The 21,355-nt window shown below is 47.1% G+C and overlaps 1 protein-coding gene across 50 annotated transcripts in view; it reads left to right on the top strand.

Annotated features, from left to right (window-relative positions):
* The window catches only part of LOC118232176 (receptor-type tyrosine-protein phosphatase delta), a 234,927-nt gene extending 213,904 nt beyond the window's left edge, over nucleotides 1-21,023 (top strand). For 30 of the 50 annotated variants that reach the window (XM_035426883.1, XM_035426884.1, XM_035426876.1 and 27 more), the window contains 11 exons: nucleotides 777-900; nucleotides 4,579-4,757; nucleotides 8,031-8,150; nucleotides 8,496-8,650; nucleotides 15,024-15,309; nucleotides 16,546-16,724; nucleotides 17,136-17,262; nucleotides 17,783-17,908; nucleotides 19,462-19,616; nucleotides 20,148-20,283; nucleotides 20,712-21,023. In XM_035426883.1, the coding sequence (XP_035282774.1) occupies nucleotides 777-900; nucleotides 4,579-4,757; nucleotides 8,031-8,150; nucleotides 8,496-8,650; nucleotides 15,024-15,309; nucleotides 16,546-16,724; nucleotides 17,136-17,262; nucleotides 17,783-17,908; nucleotides 19,462-19,616; nucleotides 20,148-20,283; nucleotides 20,712-20,780 (1,656 nt within the window). In that variant the 3' untranslated portion in view covers nucleotides 20,781-21,023. The remainder of the gene's footprint in view (nucleotides 1-776; nucleotides 901-4,578; nucleotides 4,758-8,030; nucleotides 8,151-8,495; nucleotides 8,651-15,023; nucleotides 15,310-16,545; nucleotides 16,725-17,135; nucleotides 17,263-17,782; nucleotides 17,909-19,461; nucleotides 19,617-20,147; nucleotides 20,284-20,711) is intronic. The other 20 variants (XM_035426912.1, XM_035426910.1, XM_035426905.1 and 17 more) reach the window with 1 other exon arrangement.
* Nucleotides 21,024-21,355: the final 332 nt, after the last annotated feature.

Raw genomic sequence — 21,355 nt, 5'->3', positions numbered from 1 at the left:
AAATGGCCGTCATGGGGAAATAGCACTGGACTGTTGAAAATAGCAGCAAATCCAGTCAAGCAGGGCCTGGCATTGCATGCTGGGATTCCTGCTGACTTATGCTCACGTCCAAGAGCCAGAGCTGAAAAATAAGGGCAGTTTATAACAGTGTGGACACTGATATGGCATTGAGGAATGGTGAAATGGAAACACTCTCTTAAATGCTATTTTGGTTGGAGTTGGAGTTTCCGTAGAGACCCTACATTGTATTCACTTAGCCCACACTCTTATTCCCAGTGACTTACAAAAGTGGAGAATGTCAGTTTTTTTGCCTCAGGGGCTAAAACAGTGCAATATCACCAAGGATGTGCAGAGGTCCCATTCATAACCAGTAAGTGTAAAGTTAGCAGAGCAATCCAACAATTTAATACCTTGTATAGTGGTGTTTCAAGCTAAAACCAATACACGGCTAAGCCTATCCTGACACAACATTGTTTATATCATTGCTACTACAAAAGGAAATTCAAAAAGAAAAAGAAAAAGAAAAAGATAGATGGCAAAAGGAGCTCAAGGGGGCCATGGTGCTGTGTGAAGGGGTGGGTCTTCAGTCTTTTTCGGTTAATGGGCAGGGTCTGTGCTGTCCTGACCGACATGGGGAACGGTGCATGATAGATCAGCACCAAGGCCTTGAAATTTTATGAAAATACATATTGGTAGCCAGCAGGGAGATTGGGGGGGTGGTGGGGCTTGTTTAAAATTTTGGCTACACCCTGACGTGCTCTGTCTTTTCCTTCCAGTCTATCGACCCTGCCCAGCAGTTTACGTGGGAACACTCCAACCTCGAAGTCAACAAGCCAAAGAACAGATACGCCAACGTGATCGCGTACGACCACTCGCGCGTCCTTCTCTCCGCCATTGACGGTAAGCTTTCTCGCGCGTTTCCTGCTGATCCAATAGAAGTTCCTCATCAGTTCCCCTCTTCTCTGGAATGCTACCATATTTAAAGGTTTGTTGTGCGATACAAAGGTTTGTTTGCGTCATCAGCGGGCGATTCCGATTGGCTAGTAGCCGCCCTGTGGAGTGGACTTCACTTTCCGTTTACCTCTGCCTCATCCTGTTTCCATGCCTCCCACCGGGCTCGGCTGGCTAATCTGTGATTGAAATAACAACCGGGGTCAATTTTATTTATGTCTTTCAATTTGTTTGAAATGTAAGGCCTCAATCAGGTCTTTTCTTAGCCTCCAGCTCCCAGGGGCCAAATGGAATGCTCTTTCAATCACAATTCTCGCTCCTCGTCCCGGACGCCAGTCCCTTCCTGAACCTTATCTGAGACATCAGCGCCTTTCCCATAACCCCCGGTCACCGGAATGGAATTACCCTTTTTTTTTCCTCCCTCCCTCTCTCTCTCGCTATCTCTCTCTCTCCCCCTCTCCCTCGCTTTCTCTCTCTCTCCCTCTCTCTCTCTCTCTCCCCCTCTCCTTCCCTCTCTCTCCCTCTCCCCCTCTCTCTCCCTCCCTCTGTCTCACTTTCTTTCTCCCTCGTCCTCTGAGAGACGTATGAAGCGGTGCTTTGAACAACGCCATTAACGGCACTCTCTTAGGTAGCGACACGTCAGGACCTGGCTTGACCTCAGGGACGAAAGCAGAGAGTAGTTCTCCCTTTTGCTCTCCCTTTACATCTTCAAAACGGCTCTACCCTGTTTGACAAGACCCGGTCCGTAGGGCAAAAACGTTCCTCCGGCAAAATCTCAGTCTGCACCTGCTTCAGTTCCATTGCAGATACTCCGTAAATTTGAATAACAGTCTCCCACAAATCTCCAGCCACTAGTAATAGACGTTTCGTCAGCTTATAGTCAGTTTAATTTGGAATCTGACTTCATTTTGACGTTGCGTACCTAATTTTTTTCCTCCAGATTAATACTTAGTGAAGGAATTTGTACTGTCTCTCCTCAGAGTTGGTGAGGACCTTTTTTGTAGGTTAAAATCTAATATACTGTCACTCTTAGTGTTTTTGTGTTACAAAGGAAATATTTGAAAGTATTTTTAAAAAATCTGTATTATGTTTGAAATATAATTATAAAATTACATGTTTATGAATTTTACAGTTTTTTTAGAAATGCTTTTTAGAGATTTCATATACCACAGTATTCATGTTTTTAGCTCTGTTGCAATGGGAAATGAATGAACATCTTATTTTCTGCTTTATTTTTGTTAAAGAAAGGCAAAAATAAACATAATATTTCCAACTCCCTTACCCATGATCTCAATATAGATAGCTCCTTAGTTGTCTTGTATATCATAAATAGTTTGGCCTTTTCGGCAGAATGGCAGCCAGAAACAGATTCTGCTCGAGCCCCGTGATAACAGCAGCTGCTAGCGATAACGATAGCAAGCAGCTAAATAAGCTGCACGGTTTTGTATGGTGGTGGTGGCCGGGGGGGCCGGGGTGGGGGGGGGGGGGGGGGGGGTGGGGGGGTGGTAGTTTGAATAAGAAATTGTAAAATAAACACAAATGCCGTAGCAAAGACCAGATGCGGTTCATCCCTTGAAAGCAAAGTGAGGCCGGAATCCATTAACTCAACGCATTGACACAACCGAGCGTCCATGTTGCTCTGAATAGAAGGCAAATATGCGGTAGCCTTCAGGGCTTACTGTATGTGGGTGGGACCTTTCAGGCAAAATGGCGGCCCGAGGGGCCTTTTGTGTGCACAGGGTTTAGCCGAGGGGCTTCTCCATATAGCCAGTGCACGAGGTTATGTTGTCGAACAGGCTGTGTTTGCTTTCGCCGTTTCGAATGCTCTCTGTCTTTGTTCTTTTCATTTCGTCTCAAATTGCTCATTGGGCTGTACTGACAGGTTCTTACCAGAGCCAGGGCATTTATATCAGATGGCCTTGCCATCTCTGTCACTGTTATGTATGTATACAGTGCACTGAATACAAATGCCCCTTCACGGGTTAGAATACACATGACTGAAGATTGATTCCTCTCTTGCTGTGATGTCATCTCTGTAGCCACTGTTTTCCCCTTGAATACTGGGATATATATATATATATATTTTTTTTTTTTGAGATAATTAAAAATGGAGCAAAAATACAATTACCTCTCTACAAAGGTCCCTGTCACTCACTCTGGCAAATACTCTGGCTTATATACTGAAAGCAAGAGCCAATTTCCTGTCTTCCCAGTGTAGTGTATGTATGATGTCATAGCTTTAGCTCCAGTCACTGCTCTCGAAATTTCCCAGCGTTTCGACGCTCTCACTGGCTGTTTTTACTGGCTGTTGTTTTGTTTAGATTTACTTGCCCATTTTTATTGCTTTGCTTTATCTTTTGTATTATTTTGTGTATTGAAAACATTTGCGATATAGACTGATTCTATAGATAGAGAGATAGATAGAACAGCAAGGAGGTGTTTTTCAGTGGAAAGTTTTGTGCATGATCTACATGCAAAAAAAAGGCATTTGTTGTGTCGCACACTCGTTAGATTTGTAGCCACACAAAGTTTAAGTAGCCTTTCAGAAGGTGGAGACCAGGATTTGTGATGAAAAAGTACTCTCTCTCTCTCTCTCGCTCTGTGCTGAGTATATTACCTGTGATGTGGTTGTGGGGGGGGGGGGGGGTGATGCGCAGGGGTGGGGGCTGCAGGGACGTGAAGCCCATGCAGATGACACTTATCTCCCCCTGCCATGTGTGAGCATGGCTCAGCACTGCCAGTCTCTCTGCATTGATGAGCTGTCAGCTCTGCTTCTCCCAGCTCTGGAGAAGACCCACGGTCTTCCTTTAATGGCAGCAAGCAGAAGCACAACTTAAACAGGGTTTTTTTTACAACAGTGAGGTCAAGGCAATTATTATTACAATAATAATAATTATTATTATTAGTATTAGTATTATTATCATCATCATCATCTTTATTATAATTATTATATTTATTATTATCTTTGTCATTATTATTGTTGCTGAAAGAGATGGTAGTTCACGACTCCCCATTACTTTTAGCGAGGAGGCTGTAATGCTATCGTACCATTTACACAGAGTGTTGAAACAGCCTGGTCATTCAGCCGGACAAACATTGAGCTGCCGTGTCGGTTTTATCAGGCGATGAGATCCAGCGGTCTTACCGGAAGGGTCGCCGAAATGACTGGAGCGCTTGTCCCGGGCTCGTACGGCAACAGGCACTTACCAGGCGCGGTTATTGTGCCGGGACTTCAGTGGTCGGGGTATTAAGGCACTGTCTGCCCCAGAAGGAGGGCGGGAGGGTGGGGGCGTTGAGAGCAAGCCTTCCTCATTGATCCCCTCTCGGGCCGGAGCCTGTGTTTTCATTGCTGCCCGGCTCGTTTGTGAGTCACAGCGTTGACTTAATCAGCCTGTGGCGCTCTCTGAACTCCAAAAATTATGAATGTATTCCTCTGCCCAAGCTAATGCTGGTTTTCTTCTTCTTGTCTTCTTCTTCTTCTTCTTCTCATTCTTCTACTTCTTCTTCTTCTTCTTCTGATTCTTCTTCTTACTCTTCTTCTGATTCTTCTTCTTCTTGCTCTTCTTCTGCTTCTTCTTCTTCTTCTGCTACATCTTCTTCTTCTTCTTCTTCTTTTCCGCTCTTAAGCAGGCATCCCAGGAAGCGACTACATCAACGCCAACTACATCGACGGCTACAGGAAGCAGAACGCCTACATCGCCACCCAGGGCTCCCTGCCGGAGACTTTCGGCGACTTCTGGCGGATGCTCTGGGAGCAGCGGAGCGCCAACATCGTCATGATGACCAAGCTCGAGGAGAGGTCAAGGGTAGGCGCATTTCACAAAATAAGAGCCCTTCAGTTTAGGGCATAATTGTCGGAGTACATTTGCAAGATTCATTGTTACTGTTCTGGAACTTTGCTCTTAAGTAGCATTAAGGAAAGTAAAATAAGTAGCATTCACTTTACAATGTAAAACAGCATTTTGGAGCATATAATGTAATAGTATGAAATATTATGTTGATGTGCATTTTCAGTGTTATAGTTTGTAACTTACATTGTCATAGCACCTAAGCTTGAGGTAGGTGTTTCCTGAAAATCATCAAACAAATAGCCTTCCATTTACAATATATAATAGAGGAATACTCTTTTGTGCAGTAATGTTAATAAATGTACATAACATATACATATATACATATTTATCCCGTTACACAGCATAAATCGTAGGTATTCCTCTCCACAGCAGTCGGGTTTTCACTAACGTCTCTGATGCAAGTTCGTTTAATATGTTGCCTTTCCTGCTTCTTCCATCATTTTTGTTTATTTTCTTGTTTCTTTGTTTCGTTTTCCTTCAGATGCCCTCTTTTTTCTTCTCCAAGGCAAGACATCTTTCATTCTGTGCTACTGGATATCTTTCAGCACTCCATCACTCTTTCCTTCCGTTCTTTTCTCGAATGTATATGTCAATATGGTATTTCATTTTTCAGCATGGCCCAGCACTGCTTCATGCAAGGTTTCACTTGTTGCCGTGACGATGCCGTAGCTTAACCACGCAGTGCATAAACAAAAGAATAATAATAATCTAAACGCAAAGCTCTGTCCTCACGCTCTGTGAGGTTTCCACGCACAGGAAACCTGTGGCAAACGCAGGGGGCGCTGTGGAGAACGCTGATGCACTTCCCCCCCTTCTCTAGGAAATGCTGCACTGCTTGTTAGAATGCACAGAGTGCACGTTTTCAAAATGAAAGTCACACATTTTCTTTCTTTATGCTTATTCTGGAAGGTTTATACCTTAAATTAGGCTTCAGACATTCAGTTATGAGTGGTATTCTGGACAAATAAATGAACCCATTGGGTATTTCATTTGTAATTGGCCTAGAGAGGAGATGACATATCATAAGCCTTATTGTTTTCAGCCACATGTTCTTTTTTATTGCACTTTCCACTGTTATTAAACACAAAATGCATGTCTTGATAGTCATATTGTATTTTATGAACTGTGTATTCAATAATATGTGGAGTAGTCCATATGTAACGGAGCAGTGAGAATCACTTTTTAATGTGGCTTACTTGTTAATATATTTTGACGTCTTTAAAAATTAAACTTTCCCAACATGTTTTACATTATTTGTAGATGTTAGGCATTGCATTAGACAGAGACAGTTTTGGGGCAAGTAATTTAATCCTTGGAATTGCTTTTGAATAATGAAATAGGTTTCAGAGGCAGAACTTTGTCATGATAGTGTCAACATAGGGCTTTTATATTTGAGTCTTGTCTGGGACTTGCTAAAAATCATTTTATCCTGTAGCCCATATGATATAGTAATTTTTACCATTAGATAGATAACCTAAATAAAGCAGCATTGCACAGGATTGGCTTATGGTATGTGGTTATTTCTGTGTTTGCTTGTGCATTTTTACTGCTTTATGCATTTTAACTTAAAGTTCACTAAGAAAAGGTCCATCCTGGGCTAATTTTGACCATATGTGCCTGGCTCTGTTGAAGTGAGATGTGGAAAATGGGATAAATAATAATATAATGATAATAAGATAATTATAATGATAATGAGATTGAGAGATTCCAGGTTGATATTACCAGCTGTGAGAAGATACATGTTCACCTGAATCATCTTCTTCATCATGTTGAGTTGCAGGACCGATTGAAAAATCCTAAAAATGAAATATTATACTTCTGTGGATGTAGATGGTCAGACTGCTCTGCTCTTAAATCTTTAACGCTGGCTTCGCAGTGTATGTATACCAGGACGCTTTATAACTATGTGCTATGCGTACGCATAAATCTTGTCCATTTCTTTTGCCATAACTTTAATCATGAGCATTTCACTCACTCTCGCTAGATCTGTGACGGTCCTTATCTCAGTAACGTAACCAATGAAATTTGAGTATGCAGATTAAATATCTGATGTCATATTCGTGTGAAGTGGCGGCAGCGCTTACAAAATCAGAACGTACAAAGCTTGGAGAGGAGATCACGTGCTTCATGCTTTACGGCTGAAAGTGCAAGCCTTATGTGCTTTATTTGTAAGTATTTTCAAACAGCGGTATTTGAAATGGCCAGTTATCTCTGAAAATCTACAGTCAGTAGCGCAGGTGTTGTATTATGCCAGCTAAGGTGGCAGCTCCAATCCCCCAACACCCCCCCTCCAGCCCCCCCGTGCCCAGGTGTTGGAATTGAATAGGTATCAGCCCTGTATGCAGTTAAGTAATGCCGCTGGCTTGTAACTCATCGCTATGGTGACATAAAAATAATGCATAGCCTTTTTAGGTCAGTTTAACGTCAAATACCAAAGTCACCCGTAAACCCCGAACCTCAGATTTTCCGCGTAAATCCTTTGCCAAACAGGGCTTTGCACTTTTCCGTCCGGTTTAAAGCCGCTGTAAGTTTATTTTTTTATGCACGCACCCAAGGAAGTCGGGCGACGGGCTATAACTCACTTAAAGTGGTTGTTTAATTCCGTTTGGCAGTGAAACAGTAATACTGTAATGGACGGATGTTTTATAGGTTGTTCGGAGGGCAACACAACAGCGTAAGAACGATAAACTCGGATCTATAATGCGATTGGAAAAACCGCATTAAGGTTGTAATTACACAGCTTGTCAGGCCAAAAAAAAGAATGTTTTTTGGATCAGTGGGACGTTATAAGTTGGTTTCTCAAATATGAATCTGTCTGAATCAGCAGAATAGGGAGTTTGTGGTTACTGAGATACCTTTAGGTCATAAATGGGTTTTTTTTTTTTCCATAACCGTTCACTGACATGGGTAGGGATTATAAGCATATAATGATTAATGATCGCATAGTGACTTACTGCTATTCGCCTTATTGCTCCTAAATAGGAAACATAGTTCATACTGTGGCATTTAGCTACAAAATATATAGAATCAAGCAATTATATACACGTATACAGTAAAATGTCCAGCGTTAATTCAACTCTTGACTTATCATATTCAACAGGGACCATATGTACTTAACACTGAAAGTTTTGCTGTGTATGTGTGCGCTTGTGTAGGGGACGGACTGCTCCCTTGCGATGTTTTCCCCTCGTCTGCGGTGTCTGTGTTTAACTCATCCTCGCGTTCCAGGTGAAGTGCGACCAGTACTGGCCCAGCCGAGGGACGGAGACGTACGGCCTGATCCAGGTGACGCTGCTGGACACAGTGGAGCTGGCCACGTACTGCGTCCGGACGTTCGCGCTTTATAAAGTGAGTCTGCGGGTTCGAGAGCCCAGGACGTCCCGGTGTGTGTGTGTGTGTGTGTGTGTGTGTGTGTGTGTGCGGGGAGCCGGCTGTGAAGTTCTTTCTGGTTCCGCTGCCTCGGGGTGCCGGATTTAGCTCAGTTACTCGATTAACGAAAAATTAGATCATTTCAATTAATCATCAAACCTTCTGAGGTTGCAGATTTAGGCATTTGGAACATGACTGTGATGTGATTTTTTTTCTCCCTTTAGTGAGTGTTTATAGATTCAACTCAGAAAACCCCAGAGACTTGTACTAACATCCAAATATCCCTCTCCCACACCCCCCCCCCACCCCCCCTTTCCCTTCCAGAATGGCTCGAGTGAGAAGAGAGAGGTGCGGCAGTTCCAGTTCACGGCCTGGCCGGACCACGGGGTCCCCGAGCACCCCACTCCCTTCCTGGCCTTCCTCCGGAGGGTGAAGGCCTGCAATCCGCCCGACGCCGGGCCGATGGTGGTGCACTGTAGGTAAGCAATCCGCCGACGCTGGGCCGATGGTGGTGCAGTAAGTTCTGGGATCCAGCTGCCACTAGGCCTGGTTTCAGAGCCCGCCCAGAACATAACCCCGAACACAGAGTCCCTCCTGCACATAGACTCAAAACGCCGAGTCTGTTCAGCACACAGACTCTAACACAGACTCCACCCAGCACACAGAGTCCCTCCAACACACAGCCCCAGAACACAATGAAAAATGCCCGTTGGCTGCCAGCAGGATCTGCTCGAATGACCGCCATTCCCCAAACAGGAGCAGGGGGCTGCACACAGCTCGATTTGCCCTGGTCCCGCATTGTTTGCGCTGTGGATATCCGCTAATCCTTTAAAAGCCTTGGCAGGGGTATGTGTGCACGTGTGTGCATGTGTGTGTGTGTGTGTGTTCGCATTCAGGGTGGTGGATGTTTGATTGGTGTGCTTTGCCAGTATTTGGTCAGAGACCAAAAGGAGGTTCCATCCCATCAGGCGTTGCAAGTGTTTGCCATCCCCAGGTACGCGCTGTAGAAGGCTAACAGATTACTGGAGGCGGTGGCGTTGACAACCGCTGATCTCACCGCACCCCCCGCCCCCTCCCCTCCCTCCCCAGCTACGCATGCTGAGCGTCCGCGCTATTCCAGCTTGCGCCCCCGCTTAGTTTGTCCCCTGGATAATTGCGTCTAAAATAAATAAAGGGATGTGTACTGACTGCGGGAGACACGAGTCAGCAGAGCCCCCCCGCAGCGTGGACTCGGGAGGGGTCGGAAAACTGAGCCGGCTTGGCACTTCAAACCCCTCCCCCCCCCCCCCCCGAAAACGTTCCGAAAACGTCTGCGGCGAGGCACAGACTGGGAAAGATGGCAAACTCGTCGGGCGAGCTGTGAAGGAAGGGATTAGCCAAGAATTAAATTACCACATGCGGGAGTTAATTAGAGCCACTAGCAGAATCAGTTTAAATTGAAAATCCCGATTTTTTTCCTTGGGATTGCGGAATGCGGGAATTAATGTCATTCCGCAGATTGGAGTTTTAATTCCCGACCCCCGCATCTGATAAGTGGCCGAGGAGCTTAAAAAACAGCCTCCTCATTGGCGGTTTTCTGGAAAAAAAAAAAAAAAGTTTTTTTTCCATAGCGGTGTACTTCCTGTTCCGCGCGGAACTTTTACGTAGCCTTCGGGGGGGGGGGGGGCGGATTGAAGACGGTCATCGCTCTCCTACCCGTCTCGTCGTCCTGGCGTTCGTGGCCGTTGATTATGCCCTGTTTATCACCAAAAAAAATTTGCAAGTCTAAACAAGAGGTGTCACGGGAAAGAGATTTTGTTTTGTTTTTTTGTTTTAGCTGGTCAGGCCAGTAGTTGGAGCTGAGTGATGTTCTCTGTAGAACGGAAGGCTTCAGCGACGTCGCCCTGGTCGTATCAGTCGGTTTTCCCAAGTTCGTTAGCGTCGATACCAAGCCCGTGTATCCGTCCTTTCCTCCAGAATAATTATGGTGAACAGACCAGCTCAGCCCTGTACCTGGAGAGTCCGGTAGGTTTTCAATCAGACCCTAATTTGGCACACCTGATTCTACTAATTAGAAGCTTAACGAGATCTCTAGCTGTTGAGTGTGGTGTGCTTTGTTAGGGTTCGAGTGGAAACCTGCAGGATGGTAGATCTCCAGCGATAAGGTTGGGCAGCCCCGTGCTGGAAGAAAACAGTTTAAGATCATTGGCTGATGCTTTTGAACGCCCTGGCGTGTGCCGTGGAATGCGTCGCGTTGTTAGCGCTAGCCGCGCGCCGCGACGCCTTGCTTTAAGGACGGCCCCCTCGTTTCCCCGCCACGTTCGGGATCACGTCTTCGCTGGAGTCGTGATCCTTAAAGTCGAAACGAGCGAACGGCCATCGATCGAGCTCGTGAAACAGACCTCCTTTCGCCGTATGCAATAATCTAAAGCCCCTGCTAGGCCTGTGCTCTCTCTGCGTCCGCTGCTTCGATTGAACATGAAAATGAGTCTCGCTCAAACCGGCTGGCGGACCGTGCCTTGGGGGCGATATCGATTTCGGCGTTTTTTGTAAAGGCATCGGTCTTTCATAACGGGGGGGCGGAGCTTGCGGTTTTCGTCGCGGCGTGCGGGGCTCGTGTTAATGAGACAGCGGGGTGGCTTTCGGGGGGGTGTGGGCGTCCCGTCGCGGCGGTTCGAAGCGATGCCTCGGCCGTCAGAAGCGGCCCTCTTGTTTGCGCTGCCGCTCACACGTTGATTACAGTCATCAGGTGGGACTTTTGCGAGCCGTGTTTCAGAAAAAGGCTCGCATCGTGTTCACATTGTGTAGGGGCCTGTCGACAAAGCACGACCTGTCAAAGATAATGATACTCAGAGTTCACTAGTCGGTAGAAATGTTTTTAATTAGAATGATTATTTCTACTGAAACGTGAAGGGGAGGGGGGAGGAGGGGGTGTTCATTATGTCCAGCATGATGGATGACTTCTGTTTGAAAGCAGATGCCTGAAAGCTTTATTCCTTAAAGACACTCTTTTCAAAGTTTTGAAAGCCTAGTTTCTTGTGGTGTAGTTTTGAATCGAGATGTGATGCCAAAAAATGAATTCTCTCAAATAAATCGATGCATTTTAGTTTAAACTATGCACTTGAGGAACTAGTTTGGTTTCTTTGAGATGTCACTACAAATTCTCCCCTGTACATAATTAGTCTAATACGCTTGGTTGGAGTGAATGGTACGCTATGGCTGGTGAGCTATGGGTGTGCTAGCACGGGGTGTACTTTTCTGTGCGATTTATATCTATTATTTATAATACAACGGCCACGCAACGGCCATCGATCAGGCGCCGTGACTGCTGGGTCGCGCTCCTCCGTTGGTTTTAAAGTTCAGACGCGCCGCACCGCCGTTTCCCAGAGGGCTCCTCTCTTCTCTTTTAACGAGCCAAAGTCGTTCTCGCGCCGTCGAAGCCTCGCTCCTGCGGACCCGTAAACAAAATATCTCTGCGTCCCGTCGGGGGTTCGGCACGACGCGTCACAAATATTTCCCACGGGGCCGAGCGCAAAGCCTCGTTTAACAAGAGCGTGTCTGTTACCCGCGGACGCGATCGAATGTCAGTCAGGCTCGATATGTTCCTTGTCGTGGAAACAGCACTGGATGTCGGGAGTCACACTGTATGTCACGCGGAGTTTACACGACCAGCGTCGTGACACGAAGGCTAACTGTGATGAGTCGCTAATGCGCCGTAAAGCAGTGCTGCTGGGACCGCGCGCGCGTTATCTGCAGAGGCTAACGGCGGTACAGTAATGAACGCAGCGCCGGGCCGTTGGCTCTCGCTCGTTCTGCCTCCGCGGCGTGCGAGCGCGTCGGGCCATCCGGGCGGCTCGGAGTGCTGACTCGGCGTTCCCGCGGCCCGTTCCCGGGTTATTAACCCCGCGTACGTCACGCGCTCGTGGAGGTAATACAGACGCGCGCGGGTGCGAATAACAGCTCACAGACCCCCCCCCCCCCCCCCCCCCCAAGAGATCGCAGGTGTCCGAGAGGAGCCGGGGAAGCGGGGTGACTGCGCGGGAAAGGAATGCGGGCCATCTGCAGGAAGACCCCCCCCCCCCCCATGCGCGTCTCTGTGCTGTGACCTCATCACCGCTCTGGAGGGAGAATGGGGGGTGGGGGGGGGCAACACAGCGCTCCCTGTTTCACTGCGTGATTGTGTTCATGATGAGGCTCCCATTTCTGTTGCGGAGGCTGTGGTTGGGGGAGTCGATTTCTCTCAGGGCCTACCGGGTGTTTCCTCTGAGAAAGGGAATATTAGGGAGTTCAGGGGGTATTTGGCTTAGGGCTGTTGTTCACTTTTGTGTGTGTGTGTGTGTTTGTGTTTGTGTGTGTACATGTGTGTGGTCTTATGTATGCATGTGTGCAGTATGCTTGTGTGTAGTTTTTCGTGTGTGTGTGTGTGTTTGTGTGTGGTTTTTCATGTGAGTGTGGACAGGCGATGATGCTGACAGCTTTGCTTATTAATGTGTTTTCTGTGTTTTCCGTCGTGAGTGAAGCTGGAACATGGCGGAAAAAGGCTGACATCTCGGTTAGCGCTCGCTCCCGGTGAACTTGCGAAAGCCGTCAATCCGAACGGCGTCGGCCCGTGTCAGCGGACGCTCCGAGCAGCTGCACCGCGCTGTCAGAAACACCCCCGCGTCGAATCGTTAGCGCTCCTGAAAACGGCCGCGTCAGCCCCCCCTCCCCCCGCTGCCAAACCCGCGCACCGCCCCGCGCTCTGCCGTCTCTCCCTCCGTCAGGCGTCCTCTCCGCCGCACGCCGCGCCCGGCGCACTGCCGCTTGCCGCCGGCCGCTCGAGCACCCGCGGCGGGATTCTCCGTTACAGACGTGACGAGTCATGTGACGGTGTGAATCCTCATAAATGCTTTTACATGTAGATGATATGCGTCTTTTCTAGGTTTGTGGCGTGTGTTTTAAAAACGTGTTGGCAATAAAATTCACCTTGTGGGATTGTAGTTCCGTGTGTGTGCATGTGTGTGTGTGCGTCCGTGTGCGTGTGCACGTTTGCAGATGTGTGGAATCCACTTGAGCCAAACTGTCCAAAACCGCACTGCTGCATAATCATTTTCTACACATATCAATAATATCAGCGCAAGGTTATTTTTTTAAATGCAGGAAAGCGCTGCAATGCAGACATAATGCGGCCTTTGCTCTGCGCAAAAGAAACGGAGCTGAGCGCTTCATACCTGTTTCCTGATATATCGCTGCGAGCCGCTCCGCCGACGGCTAACGAGGCAGGAAAAGCCGGTAATTACCCGGTGGCGGTTTACACTGAAGAGTCGGGAAGAAGCCCGTACCAAAAAAATACGCTAGCAAATTAATCAGAGAAAGCCGGCCCCTTAAACACAACCAGCATGATGATGTGTGGCTCCCCCGATCACTACCGTGTGCGTCTGAGGTTCCTCCCCGCGTGTGCGCCTGCCACCCTATCCTGGGGCGGTACCCAGAGTTCGGCTCCGGGGACGAAGCGGCCGAATCGCCGGTTTGCGTAACCTGGAAACGCGCCGCGTGAACGAGGCTGGGAGGGGACGGGGGACGGGGGGGGGCGGAGCCTTTAAGAAACGCCGGTGCCTAACGGGGCGAGTCGCGCCGCACGCTAGCCCGAGGGCTCGCCTCGTCGAAAGTGTCCGAGCGCTTCCCCCGGGAAACACGGCGGTTTTACGAGCGGGTTCTGCCAGCGTCCCGCGGTCTCGCGAGCCGCAAAGCCGACAGAACTCGTTCCACCTTCCGCGGTTCCTGCGCCTTTTATTTTCGGCGAGAGGAAACGGGGAGCGCAAGTCGTTTCGACGAGGAAGGTTAAGCGAGGTGAGACGCCCAACTGCCGCACGCGCGGACCTTCCTGCCGTCAAAAGCCGTTCGGCGGGAAATGAAGAACAGAGCCTCAACCGACGGGTACTCGCTGCTTTTAGTGCAGCGGCGTGGTACGGATCATAGTCGGTGCTATGAAATGGCTTTCTTTCCTTGTGAAAGACTCAGATTTCTCTTCTGTTTATAACCCTTTTGCGTCCAAATTAAGGCAATTTATGCTTATAATGAATCAGGCCGGCTTTCATTCCACCTTAAAATCCGTTACCGTGACGTCAGCGCGAGACGTGATTTAATGACAGTAATTAGCGTTCGCTGCACACTTTTAAAAGTTAGCAATTTACCGGCTTCCATCAGTCAGAGAGAGAAAAAAGGGGCTTTTTAGACTGCAGATAAAGGTTAAATAGCTCAGCTGAGCAAATGATTAGCTGGAGTAGATCATTAAGGGTCCAGGTGGAAGGCGAGGCGAAGCCGCAAGCGTCGTCAGAGGCGTCAGAGGCGCACCGACGGGGAGGCACTTCACACTCGGAGCGCTCGATATCCGAAAAAACGAGCCGGGGCCACGCCCCCCCCCCCCGTGACGCACGCAGGGGCGCAGGAAGTGCCGGGAGAAAGCGCCCCTCCTACCGCTACGGAATGAACAGCCGCGTTCCAGAAGGTTCCTTCGGTTTTTGGTTTTTACGGAGTTTGTGATTTCTCATAAGACGTCGAGCTCTCGACTCTCGAATCCCCATTAAAAGAGCTTTCAGAAATACAATACACTACGATATAATGAAGTAAACATATGATAAAGATTAGATTATGCCATTGCAACACTACACAATATATGATATTGCAAGGTAAAAAAAATATTTTGCAATCTTTAACATTGTATTTTCCATGGATTTATAGGGATGTGTCAGAATATTCCGTCTGTTTCCGTAAGGGCTTCAAGCTGAGCAGAGGCACAGCCTGTTGACGGTCAGGAGGCGGAGCCATGACGTGATTGGTGGTGGGTGGCGACTGACAGTTTTTTTAATTAATTTTTTTTATCTGTGTCCACAGCGCCGGCGTGGGCAGGACGGGCTGCTTCATCGTCATCGACGCCATGCTGGAGAGGATAAAGCACGAGAAGACGGTGGACATCTACGGCCACGTCACCCTCATGCGGGCCCAGCGGAACTACATGGTCCAGACGGAGGACCAGTACATCTTCATCCACGACGCCCTGCTGGAGGCCGTCATGTGCGGCACCACCGAGGTGCCCGCCCGGAACCTGTACGCCTACATCCAGAAGCTCACGCAGATAGAGTCCGGGGAGAACGTCACCGGCATGGAGCTGGAGTTCAAGGTGCGTGGGGCTACCGTTAGCATGATGATACTTATCCAGAGCGACTTACACAACTTTTTACATGGCATTTGCATTGCATCCATTTCAGGTTCAGGTTCTGGTTCAGGTTCAGGTTCAGGTTACTTTATTTGTACCTGTAGGTAGATTTGGTCTGCAGTAGAGTCATCCATCTTGACACAATTTAGCTGGATTCCATTTATGCAGCTGGACATATACTGAAGCAATGCAGGTTGAGTACCTTGCTCAAGGGTGCGACGACATTGTCCTGCCCTTCTCTGCCTGAGAAGGCCCAGCAACCGCCACTCCACCGCCAAAGCCCCACAGATTTACAGACGCCGCTGTTTTTCCCCGGTGCGCCTGCGTTTTTGACCAAAACCAGACAGCAGTGAAATGATCTTTGTTTTAAAGAAAGCCCTCCGCCTCCCAGCCCTCGTTGCTTGGTTTCCTGATCTCGATCAGGTCTTTGGAGGACTCGGTGAGGACTCTTTGCCGATTGGCTGTTAGCTGAATGAGACTGCGCAGGGTGGCCTGCGTTTCCTGCTGGTCTTTGTAGTCAAGCTCCGTTTTAAATGGACTCCCGCAGACTCAGGACACGGGCGGCTTTCCGCTCGCCATGGTGGGCGGGGCCAGTGTTCTGAGCGCCCGTCCGGCTCCTAAAAATCGCGACCGTGGGGGGGGGGGGGGGGGGCGAGGCACAGGGTGCGTGTCGCTACCCTCGAAAAGCGTATCGCGCTCCGTTCCTCGCGTATCGCTCGCGGTATCTCCTCACGCCGGTCCCTGTTCCGCCGCCCGGTCTCTCGGCTCCCTGGCCCGTGTGCCGGGTCGACATGCCGAACGCACAGATCAGATGAGGCAGATTAGGCCCGCCAAATCACCGACCTTCTGGTGCCGACTGTCTCTCTTTCATAAGCCATTCCACACTCATTCTCCCCAGAAGATCGACACAGCCCGAGCAACAGTAATCCCTTTGTTCCCCCCGCTGAGGGACACAATAACTGCTTTGTGCTTGCTTATGTATTTATTTATCTTTTTTGATTTATTTACGGCCGGTGGGTGCCAGTAATCCCCCCCCAATTTATCCCCCCCTCCTACTCACGCGCTCCTTCGATGCCAGATGATTATTAATGACGTCGGTGTGTTTATCTTAGGAGAAGTGCCTTCACACAGGCTGTGGAGGAGAGGAAGGAGGAAGGAGTGGTGTGGTTTAATGGGACTCTCCTTATCTCCCCTTTGCAGCGTTTAGCCAACACTAAAGCCCACACATCACGATTCATCAGTGCCAATCTTCCATGTAACAAGTTCAAGAACCGCCTTGTTAATATAATGCCATACGAATCCACGAGAGTATGTCTCCAGCCAATCAGAGGGGTAGAAGGCTCCGATTACATCAACGCCAGCTTTATTGATGGATACAGGTAAGAGTTATGGTTTTCTTTCATACTCAAATAAAGAAAAAAAACTGTTATTTATTAAATTAATTTTCCCATGATTCTATGCATTTCAAGAGTCATTAGCAGGGCATCGATGAGGTTTATTAAAACACAGGTGCTGTGTGCTTGCTAAAGCAGGTGCCACGCCCATTTCGAAAGTCACAACTGTCACTGCCCCATCTCACAAAGGATATACAAGCATTACAGCTATGAAAAATGATCATCTGTGATAACAGAATGCATTAACATGGTGATAATCAAATAAGGTCTTTTGCAATAGCACACCTAAGAATATGACTGAATGTGTTGTCCAGCAGAGCAGGGTGTGTCCCTGTAGAATGTCCCCTGATTGGCTGGTCTATCTATGATATACACGATTGGCTGATTTCTTCACAGACAACAGAAGGCCTACATTGCCACGCAAGGTCCTTTAGCAGAGACCACGGAAGACTACTGGAGGATGCTGTGGGAACACAACTCCACCATAGTGGTCATGCTCACCAAGCTAAGGGAAATGGGAAGGGTGAGTTTTTAAAAGCGCTAACGTCGGGGCTCGTTCCTGCTCCCACTCTTACCCTTACCGGTCACCGCGTTTGAGATGGGTGATCAGTGACATCACAGGACTCCTGGAAAAAAGCTCCCCTGGCTCAAAGAGATCGAGTCTGGGGTGAGCCTGTGTCAACGTCAGCCTGGGAAATTGGGTTAAAAGAGTGTTTCTGGATTAGCCATCACGGTACTTTTCTGCTCAAGCAGACGCAAAAATATAGAAATGATTATAAGCCAACCAGCGTATGCTTTTGTAAGACATTAATTTAGTGCCAGCACACTCTTGAAAAATTCTTTGCCAAAAAAACCTGGGCTCTGTGCCAGTGCTATATGAATCATATAGCTTATTAAAATATGTTCTGTTTCTCTCATAATTTAGACCCTTTCTCTGCATGTTGCTCGGGTAACATTGGGTTACTAGCATTGGCAAACAGTCTGTTCTTTCCGCGGTCGCTGTGAGGAACATTTGTTGGTCATTGTTTTCTGTCGGCTTGTAGGAAAAGTGCCATCAGTACTGGCCAGCGGAGAGGTCTGCCAGGTACCAGTACTTTGTGGTGGATCCAATGGCCGAGTACAATATGCCCCAGTACATACTGAGGGAGTTTAAAGTGACCGACGCCAGGGTAAGTCTTATGTTTTTATTCCAGAGTCAGCATTTATCTATTATTTATGAATCTCCATGAAGCATTTATGAAACATCCCTCATAGCCTATGAAGGATGTTTCATAAATGCTTTGTGGACATTGATAAACGCTGATAAAAGTTTGTGCACCTCTCAGTGGTGTGAAGAACACAGTTCGTTTTGAGTTTACTGACCTCGGTGTTCGCCGACGTGCTCACCAGTGGTTCATTTCCGAAATGTTCACACAGTTTGGAGTATTACTGCCTACTTCAGAGTTCTCACTGAGATTAATGACAGTCTTGGTCCGCGTGGTGTGTTCAGTCATGCAAAAGGGAATTTGTCCTGGTCTTACCACACAATGTGGAAAAACTTTTCAAAATACAGACTTCTCTCCCACTACCATAAAGTCGTTTTTATGAGCACAGAGTATTATTGGCCCGTACATTTTTTTGGAACCATTTTCATTTTATTCCCAAAATTTTAACGTTAGTCTTTATCATGCTATGAGTCTTATGCAACTGTAAAATGATGCTATATGCTTATTTCCTGACCACTGTTTATGTGCGCATTTATAAAGCCGTATATTGTTTTTAATGTATATATGAAGTATATTGAGTAATACAGCCATGCAAAGGAGAAATAAATGGAGTTATAACTGCTTGGATAGACACATTTCTAGCTTTGGGAGGTTTGCTATGCATGTTTATTAAAGGTAAGTTGACAGAGCCGTTTAATCTACCATCTGTACCTATTATAAGTATTTTCCCTTCCCAAAATACCCACCCTGAAAAAAAAAAATGAAAAAAAAAACAAGCAGATGCAGAGCTTTTAACTGTCAGCGTCTGGCTTATTTGCACAGTGAATGTTCACGTGTAAATATGCAACAAAAATAAATAACTACGTGCATAAACCTCAGAGCCCTTGAAGTTTTAATTCCATCAAAGGCACCTATTGATAAACGGTGCAAGCCTCTGCCATTGTAATGCACAGAGTATAAATACTTCAGTGGGATCACTTTTCTTATTGCGGCTTAAGTAGTACGCACACTCAAAGGAGTCTTTCCAGTAGCCCGGAAAATGTTGAAGATCAATGGGAATCAAAGGATATTACTCCATTATTAATTTACAGTATTAAGTGCTCTCAGGTTGAACGACAGATGTCTGAAATAATTGTTTCCTTTGAACTGAATATGGTAATTTCATTGATCATTGACGGTTTGTAAAGGAAACGTTTAATTATACATGTCATCAATTGATAAATGTATTTTGGGTAAGAACTAGTAGGCCTATTCATTGCCTTTTTTATTGACCATTTCCCCATGATTTCCGTCCTTCGGGGGGGATCAACAGGGTGTTGCTGTAAATGAGCATGTGTGCCCAGTCGACCTACCCTATATAAATAAAGGTCAAATTAAAAAATTAATTAATTAGCATTAGCTCAGTTCAGGAATTCAGGATTCCCAAGTGTTTTCCAAGTCCTCAACGGTTAGGGTAATAATGGCTTCTGCGTCACTTGAGTTCCTGACCGGTATGAAATCCCCCCCCCCCCCCCCAGGACGGACAGTCGCGAACGGTGCGGCAGTTCCAGTTCACGGACTGGCCAGAGCAAGGAGTGCCAAAGTCAGGGGAGGGTTTCATCGACTTCATCGGCCAGGTGCACAAAACGAAAGAGCAGTTCGGCCAGGACGGGCCCATCTCAGTGCACTGCAGGTAAGGCATCGCTTTTCAGGCCACGTGACCCGGTCACATGACCCGGTCGTTTGACGGCAGCGTCATTTTGCAATCAAGCTGCATCCTGTTCTTTGAGGTTTGTTTATGTACGTGTGTGTGTCTCTGTGTGTGGGTGTGGGTTACTTCAATTTTTCTTGTTTTATGTTTATTTTTTTGTACTTTTCACCACAAAAACCTGAGGCAACGTATTTGAGAAATCCTGTCACTGCAGAAAAAACCAACTAGCGCAGCAAGTTCTTTTGATCAGTCCTGCCTCTACCTGGACAACTCAATTACATTCCGACTGCCCTGTACCCCGTAGTCAGAGGAACTCCACAGCCTTCGCAGACAGGCAAAATGGCACTTTCACAGGGGTTAAATTAGAACTAGACGGACGGCCTGAAAAAAAAATCCATGTTGGTGTTTATGGTTTCTGTGGGCTCAGCAGTCGGGAGGTCATTAGCGGCAGTTCCTTCGGTCGTTTGATTGTCACGTAATTACGGCGGCCATGTTCTTTTTTCCCCCCGGCAGCGCGGGAGTGGGCAGGACCGGCGTCTTCATCACGCTCAGCATCGTCCTGGAGCGAATGAGGTACGAGGGGGTGGTGGACATCTTCCAGACGGTCAAAATGCTACGGACGCAGCGGCCGGCCATGGTGCAGACGGAGGTGAGCCCCGCGCGGTCTTCTGTCCGAGCCAATTCGTAGTTCGTAGTTACAGTAGTTACTGTAATTACCCAGAATGCAGTTTTACACTAGCACTATAGTACTGTTGTTCAGTATAGCTGTGCAAGCCAGACAGACAGATCGTTTGTATCTGTGTTTGTATTTATGTTTGTTTGTACTCTATACATTTTGATGGACCAACAATGACATTGATTTATCTAGGATTAAACACTGTTTTACAAAATGCCACTACTTGTCTCATATATAGGATGTAGATATAATAGTTAGTGCTGGGATAAGCTCTAGCAGCCCCCCTTGATCCTGACCCTAAATAAGCGGGCTATTAGATAATGGATGGATGGATATAATATTCCAATTGGAATCCATGTGATGTTTCATGTTTGCCCCCCCCCCCCCCCCCTCCCCCTTAGGATCAGTATCAGTTCTGCTACAGAGCCGGATTGGAATATCTTGGAAGTTTTGATCACTATGCAACGTAAAAAAAAAAAAACAACCCATTCCTGGAGGACACGGCAGGCCGCTCAAGATCCCGAGAGCCTCTTCTGAGCCATAATCACACGCTTGGGACGTACTTCTTCACTTCTAGCTAAAGACAAACTAAATGTCGGATGTGAAACAAACAAACAAATAAACAAAAAATGAAAAAAAAAAATGATTCCAGGTGGACCAAGAATTTACTTATTTGATAAAACTACCCTGAAAAATAACGAGTGAAATCCTGACTGGCGAAGCACCGTGAGGAATTAATTTTTTCCGTTGCTTCGAGGATTCGTCTTGTGTTCTAAATAAATAAATAAATAAATAAACGTCAACAACTACCGCATCAACCGTAACACAGCTTGAGGACGAGCAGGAAATAACTGGAAAAGCCTTCGTACTGAAAAAAAAAACAGTGAATAGCGAAAAACTTTTGAAAGTTTCACAATCAATAACACTGAGACATTTCATCAAACACACGGACACCAGATCATGGTAAATTCTCAAAAAGAGGACGCGTCGACAGTAATAAGTCCCCTCATCTCCCTCCACGCCCTTCGTTGTTAATGATTTGGGG

The sequence above is a fragment of the Anguilla anguilla genome, chromosome 7 (assembly GCF_013347855.1).
Source record: "Anguilla anguilla isolate fAngAng1 chromosome 7, fAngAng1.pri, whole genome shotgun sequence".
Lineage (NCBI taxonomy): Eukaryota > Metazoa > Chordata > Actinopteri > Anguilliformes > Anguillidae > Anguilla > Anguilla anguilla.
This window is presented reverse-complemented; position numbering and strand designations above follow the sequence as displayed.